This window comes from Babylonia areolata, chromosome 5 (genome assembly GCF_041734735.1).
Source record: "Babylonia areolata isolate BAREFJ2019XMU chromosome 5, ASM4173473v1, whole genome shotgun sequence".
NCBI classification, from domain to species: domain Eukaryota; kingdom Metazoa; phylum Mollusca; class Gastropoda; order Neogastropoda; family Buccinidae; genus Babylonia; species Babylonia areolata.
In genome coordinates this window covers 19734746-19742245 of record NC_134880.1, presented here as the reverse complement: position 1 = coordinate 19742245, position 7500 = coordinate 19734746, and the positions used below count along the sequence as shown (strand labels likewise).

The 7500-nt window shown below is 48.2% G+C and overlaps 1 protein-coding gene across 1 annotated transcript in view; it reads right to left on the bottom strand.

Annotated features, from left to right (window-relative positions):
- Positions 1-7500, bottom strand: part of LOC143282220 (uncharacterized) — a 314456-nt gene that overhangs the window by 29560 nt on the left and 277396 nt on the right. The window contains exon 7 of the mRNA XM_076587821.1: positions 77-226. Within this exon, the coding sequence (XP_076443936.1) occupies positions 77-226 (150 nt within the window). The remainder of the gene's footprint in view (positions 1-76; positions 227-7500) is intronic.

Here is a 7500-nt window from a genome sequence, read left to right as displayed (position 1 = left end):
AGAGAGAGAGAGAGACAGAGAGACAGAGAGAGAGAGAGCATGTGATTCAGACGGACAGAGAAGTGTGAAGACTGACCTGCAGCTCCTCAATGGCCACCCAGCTGGCCTTGGGGAAGTCCTGCAGCATGGGCACCAGGAACTGCAGGCAGCCGTTCCAGTGGCCCAGCAGGAACATCAGGCAGATCAGGTTGAAGATGCGCATGAACTTGCCTGCGATGGCCAGGAACTGAAACACACAGGCACGCGCAGACAAACACAGACACAGACACACACACACACACACACACACACACACACACACACACACACACACACACACACAGACATAGACACAGACAGACACACAGACACACAGACACAAACGCACACACACACACACATACACACATACACACACACAGACACAGACACACACACACACACACACACACACACACACACACACACACACACACACACACACACACACACACACACACACACACACACACACACACACACACACAACGAATGAAAGGAGAAGGCTATTAGCAGAAATGGCTCCACACATGGCTGGAGAGAGACAACGAGGCGTGCGTGCACTCCCACACATCATACACTCACACACACACATACACACACACACACACACACACACACACACACACACACACACCACACACACACACACACACACACACACACACACACACACACACACACACACACACACACAAACAAACAAACAAACAAACAAACAAACAGAAAAGGTTTAAAAAATAAAAATGAAAAAAATGATATTGGCATGAAAGAAGTAAAAATTCCCGCAGGATCATGACATTTTTTAAATCAGCCAGGAATGAAAGAAGTCAAACTGACACAATACCACTGCGTTAGGAACAGTACTTTTGACTTTCACCTGTGCAAGAAGTAATAAGTACTGTGATAAGATGTTGATCATGAGACTTCGTTGGGTTTGTTTGTGTGTGTGTGTGTGTGTGTGTGTGTGTGTGTGTGTGTGTGTGTTTGTTGTTGTTGTTGTTGTTGTTGTTGTGTGTGTGTGTGTGTGTGTGTGTGTGTGTGTGTGTTGTTGTTGTTGTTGTTGTTGTTGTTGTTTGTGTGTGTGTGTGTGTGTGTGTGTGTGTGTGTGTGTGTGTGTGTGTGTGTGTGTGTGTGTGTGTGTTGGGTTGTTTTTTTGTTGTTGTTGTGTTTTTCATTTTGTTGTTTGAATTACTTTTAGAAGGATATTAGCTAATTTCATTATAAGAAGTTAATCTGTTTTTAGTTCTGATCAGGCAAGAAAAAACGGTCAATGGACGCTGCGTTCCATCTGGCATTTTCTATCTGATTGTCTGTGGGAATATTTATTCTCATTCATCTTCACCCATTTTTTTTATTGCCTTTTCTGTGCTCTTTTCGATTCACCATACTCTCACATTCCAACCCTCCTCAAATCCTCAGTGTCTCTTTTGTGTATGCATTGTGGCATAATGTGTGTATCTATCATTCTGTCTGGGGAATCGTTTGGTCATTATTCATTCATTCATTTATCTATTTATTCATTCAATTAATTAATGAATTCATTAAGTCTCTCTCTCTCTCTCTCTCTCTCTCTCTCTCTCTCTCTCTCTCTCTCTCTCTCTCTCTCTCTCTCCATCTCTGGCTTTGTCGCATATCCGTCAACCATCATCCAGTTTCCATCTCTGTTCCTTCTCTCACTTCCCTCCCCCCCCCCCCTCTCTCTCTCTCTCTCTCCAGTTCAACACCCTCCCTTCCTTTCTTCATCACTCCCTCCCCTCCCCACCCCATCCTCTCCACTTCCCATCTTCTATCTCTACGTTTGTCTGTCTGTCTGACTGACTGTCGCTCTATGCAAACATCATCCCCACCTTACTTCCGAATTTCGAACAGATTCTCCAGCTCTCCATTCTACCAGTGTTCATCATCATTACCACAAGCCTTCACACGGTGTCTGTGATTGTCGTCAGTAGACCTGTTCCAGTTAGCTCTCAGTGGTGGAGGGGAGTGGGTGGTGGGGGTGAGTGTCTGCCACTGGTGGTGCCAGACTTTACACCTCGTTAGGCCCGTCTCAGAGAAACTGTTGTTCTTTTTCTATGCCTGGGGAGTGTACTGATATCAGAAGGCAAAAATTTACGAAAAGAAAATATTTGTTGTCTCGATATTTGACGGGTTCTTTCCATCTGGTTTGTCTTTCTCTGGTTTGCCTGTGCGTGTCTGTGGATTTCGCTCTCTCACCCTTTCTGTATGTTTTATTTCTCTTTGCGTTCTCTCCTTCCCTCCCTCCCTCCCTTTACTTCTCTTGTTTTTCTGTCCCTATCTTCGTCATTGTTTTCCGCCTTTGTATATGTATGTCTCTGTCAGTCTGTTTCCCTTTCTGCATTTTTAGCACACACCAGCTCCCCCCCTCCTACTTCTCTGAATTTGTTGCATATCTGTCTGCCATCATCCAGTTCACATTCTATTTCTTTCTATCCCACCCTCCCAAATCTACCCCCTCCCTTCCTTTTTCCTCCCTTCCTCCCCACCCCACCCCACCCCACCCTCTCCACTTCCATCTGTCTCTACGATTGTCTGACTGACTGTCGCTCTGTGTCAACACCATCAGCACCTTACTTCCTATTTACGGAGAAGGTCCTCAGCTCCCCCATTCCACCAGTGTCCATCATCATTACTACAAGCCTTCACACGGGCAGTGTCCGTGATTGTCGTCTGTGTACGTTGCTGGTGGTCAGTAGACCTGTTCCAGTTAGCTCTCAGTGGTGGAGGGGAGTGGGTGGTGGGGGTGAGTGTCTGCCAACTGGTGGTGCCAGACCTTACACCTCGTTAGGCCCGTCTCAGAGAAACTGTTGTTCTTTTTCTATGCCTGGGGAGTGTACTGATATCAGAAGGCAAAAATTTACGAAAAGAAAATATTTGTTGTCTCGATATTTGACGGGTTCTTTCCATCTGGTTTGTCTTTCTCTGGCTTGCCTGTGCGTGTCTGTGGATTTTACTCTCTCAATCATTCTGCATGTTTTATTTCTCTTTGCGTTCTCTCCTTCCCTCCCTCCCTCCCTTTACTTCTCTTATTTTTTCTGTCCCTATCTTCGTCATTGTTTTCCGCCTTCGTATATGTATGTCTCTGTCAGTCTGTTTCCCTTCCTGCATTTTTAGCACACACCAGCACCCCGCCCCCCCTCCCCCTCCTCTTTCTCTCTCTGAATTTGTAGCGTATCTGTCTGCCATTATCCAGTTCACATTCTATTTCTTTCTATCCCACCCTCCCAAATCTACCCCCTCCCTTCCTTTTTACTCCCTTCCTCCCCACCCCACCCCACCCTCTCCACTTCCATCTGTCTCTACGATTGTCTGTCTGACTGTCGCTCTGTGTCAACACCATCACCACCTTACTTCCTATTTACGGAGAAGGTCCTCAGCTCCCCCATTCCACCAGTGTCCATCATCATTACTACAAGCCTTCACACGGGCAGTGTCCGTGATTGTCGTCTGTGTACGTTGCTGGTGGTCAGTAGACCTGTTCCAGTTAGCTCTCAGTGGTGGAGGGGAGTGGGTGGTGGGGGTGAGTGTCTGCCACTGGTGGTGCCAGACTTTACACCTCGTTAGGCCCGTCTCAGAGAAACTGTTGTTCTTTTTCTAATGCCTGGGGAGTGTACTGATATCAGAAGGCAAAAATTTACGAAAAGAAAATATTTGTTGTTTCGATATTTGACGGGTTCTTTCCATCTGGTTTGTCTTTCTCTGGTTTGCCTGTGCGTGTCTGTGGATTTCGCTCTCTCACCCTTTCTGTATGTTTTATTTCTCTTTGCGTTCTCTCCTTCCCTCCCTCCCTCCCTCCCTTTACTTCTCTTGTTTTTTTCTGTCCCTATCTTCGTCATTGTATTCCACCTTCGTATATGTATGTCTCTGTCAGTCTGTTTCCCTTTCTGCATTTTTAGCACACACCAGTTCCCCCCACCCCACCCCCCTCCTCTCTCCCTCTCTGAATTTGTAGCATATTTGTATGCCATTATCCAGTTCACATTCTATTTCTTTCTATCCCACCCTCCCAAATCTACCCCCTCCCTTCCTTTTTCCTCCCTTCCTCCCCACCCCACCCCACCCTCCCCACTTCCATCTGTCTCTACGATTGTCTGACTGACTGTCGCTCTGTGTCAACACCATCACCACCTTACTTCCTATTTACGGAGAAGGTCCTCAGCTCCCCCATTCCACCAGTGTCCATCATCATTACCCCAAGCCTTCACACGGGCAGTGTCCGTGATTGTCCTCTGTGTACGTTGCTGGTGGTCAGTAGACGTGTTCCAGTTAGCTCTCAGTGGTGGAGGGGAGTGCGTGGTGGGGGTGAGTGTCTGCCAACTGGTGGTGCCAGACTTTACACCTCGTTAGGCCCGTCTCAGAGAAACTGTTGTTCTTTTTCTATGCCTGGGGAGTGTACTGATATCAGAAGGCAAAAATTTACGAAAAAAAAAAAATTGTTGTTTCGATATTTGACGGGTTCTTTCCATCTGGTTTGTCTTTCTCTGGTTTGCCTGTGCGTGTCTGTGGATTTCGCTCTCTCACCCTTTCTGTATGTTTTATTTCTCTTTGGGTTCTCTCCTTCCCTCCCTCCCTTCTCTTTTTTGTCCGTGTCCCTATCTTCGTCATTGTATTCCACCTTCGTATATGTATGTTTCTGTCAGTCTGTTTCCCTTTCTGCATTTTTAGCACACACCAGCTCCCCCCCCCCCCCCCCCCTCTGAATTTGTAGCATATCTGTCTGCCATTATCCAGTTCACATTCTATTTCTTTCTATCCCACCCTCCCAGATCTACCCCCCCCCCTTCCTTTTTCCCCCATTCCTCCCCACACCACCCCACCCTCTCCACTTCCATCTGTCTCTACGATTGTCTGTCTGACTGACGCTCTGTGTCAACACCATCACCACCTTACTTCCTATTTACGGAGAAGGTCCTCAGCTCCCCCATTCCACCAGTGTCCATCATCATTACCTCAAGCCTTCACACGGGCAGTGTCCGTGATTGTCGTTTGTGTACGTTGCTGGTGGTCAGTAGACCTGTTCTCTCTCAGTGGTGGAGGGGAGTGGGTGGTGGGGGTGGGTGTCTGCCACTGGTGGTGCCAGACTTTACACCTCGTTAGGCCCGTCTCAGAGAAACTGTTGTTCTTTTTCTATGCCTGGGGAGTGTACTGATATCAGAAGGCAAAAATTTACGAAAAGAAAATATTTGTTGTTTCGATATTTGACGGGTTCTTTCCATCTGGTTCGTCTTTCTCTGGCTTGCCTGTGCGTGTCTGTGGATTTCGCTCTCTCACCCTTTCTGCATGTTTTATTTCTCTTTGCGTTCTCTCCTTCCCTCCCTCCCTTTACTTCTCTTGTTTTTTCTGTCCCTATCTTCGTCATTGTTTTCCACCTTCGTATATGTATGTCTCTGTCAGTCTGTTTCCCTTTCTGCATTTTTAGCACACACCAGCTCCCCCCCCCCCCCCCCCCCCCCCCCCCCTACTCTCTGAATTTGTTGCATATCTGTCTGCCATTATCCAGTTTACATTCTATTTCTTTCTATCCCACCCTCCCAAATCTACCCCCTCCCTTCCTTTTTCCTCCCTTCCTCCCTACACCACCCACCCCACCCTCTCCACTTCCATCTGTCTCTACGATTGTCTGTCTGACTGTCGCTCTGTGTCAACACCATCACCACCTTACTTCCTATTTACGGAGAAGGTCCTCAGCTCCCCCATTCCACCAGTGTCCATCATCATTACCACAAGCCTTCACACGGGCAGTGTCCGTGATTGTCGTCTGTGTACGTTGCTGGTGGTCAGTAGACGTGTTCCAGTCAGCTCTCAGTGGATTCTGATGGAGTGGGGAAGGGGGGTGGAGGGAAGTGGGTGGTGGTTGTGGTGAGGGGCTGTCACTAGAGGTGCCAGACATTACACCTCGTTAGGCCCGTTTCAGAGATACGGTTCTTCTTTTTTTGTTCTTTGTCTGGAGAGTGTAGCATCACAAGATGAAGGTGATGGAAGAAATGTCTGTGGTCTTGATGTCCGACAGATTCTTTCCATCTGTCTTGTCTGTGTGTCTTTCACCTTTCGCTATCCCGCCCGAAGTCCTGGAGAAAGCTGATCTCCGAAGCATCGAGTCAATGCTGATGCTTCAACAGCTGCGCTGGGCAGGTCATGTAGCGCGTATGGACAACTCCAGAATGCCAAAGGCCGTCTTCTACGGCGAACTGCGTGAAGGTAAACGCAGCGTTGGAGCTCCACGCAGACGCTACAAAGACCAACTGAAGCAGCAGATGTCACGTAGCGAAATGGACCACCACAGCTGGGAGACACTGGCAGCAAACAGACCTGCCTTTCCGGAAAACTTCCACCAGGAAAGCTGTCAGGAATTTTGAAAAGGTCAGGACACAGACAGCCAGGGAAAAACGCGAGCGGAGAAAGGAGGCATCATCTCAAGTTTACCCCTCCAGCGACCAGCCAACCTTCACGTGCGCCAGCTGTTCCCGACAATGCAAGTCCAGGATTGGCCTGTACAGCCACCAGAAGGCTTGCCTCACCCGGACTAGACCTTCTTCCCAGTGATCTTCGGATACGAAGAAACTGCCATCATCATCCCGCCCTTAAGGTAAGTCTGTCTCTCTCTGTGTCAACACCACTCACTGATGGTCGTCTATACACTTAAGCAGACGTGTTCAAGTTTGGTTAATGGGGAAGGTTGATTGGTAGGGGTGGAAGGTGTGGTGGTGAAGGTGATCGGCGGTGAAGATGGTGAGGATGAGGATCTGTCGCTGGAGGTGCCAGACTTTTCTCCCTTTTTAAAAAAAAATTGCTGCTCCATCATCTGTACCGTTTCAGTGGGCATTAATCCCACGCACGCACATTGCGAGTTCAGCCACACCTGGGTTCGTCTGACGCACGCAGTATCAGCGCCAACAGACACAACAGAGAACTGTCAATCTTAGGTCGACCCCCCTGCAGTGCTGCACCTTAAGTGGTGTTCGGATTCACAGGACACCGTTTACTTAGCGTCCATCCTGACGACAATAATTCGCATAGTTGCAAAGCTAGAATGAGTGAGAAACACCCTCCCACACACCCCCAAGAGTTGAGACTGTCACCACGTCCTTTCAATGACAGCCCATTCTCGGTGGCGTCTCGTGGGCAAAGGGTGGAGATTTTTCCGATCTCCCGGGTCAACATATGTGCAGAACTACCAGTGCCTGAACCCCCTTCGTGTGTATACGCACGCAGAAGATCAGATACACACGTTAAAGATCCTGTAATCCATGTCAGCGTTCAGTGGGTTATAGAAACAAGAATATACCCAGCATGCACACCCCCGAAAACGGAGCATGAAAAAAACAACAACCAACAACAACTGTCATACACGTATGATGTTACATGTTTATCTGAGTGTGTATGTGTGCGTGCCTGGACTCTGAATGACACAGGAAACGAATGATGAGCGCCCAATGACAGCCGTCAGTCGGCTGTACCCAG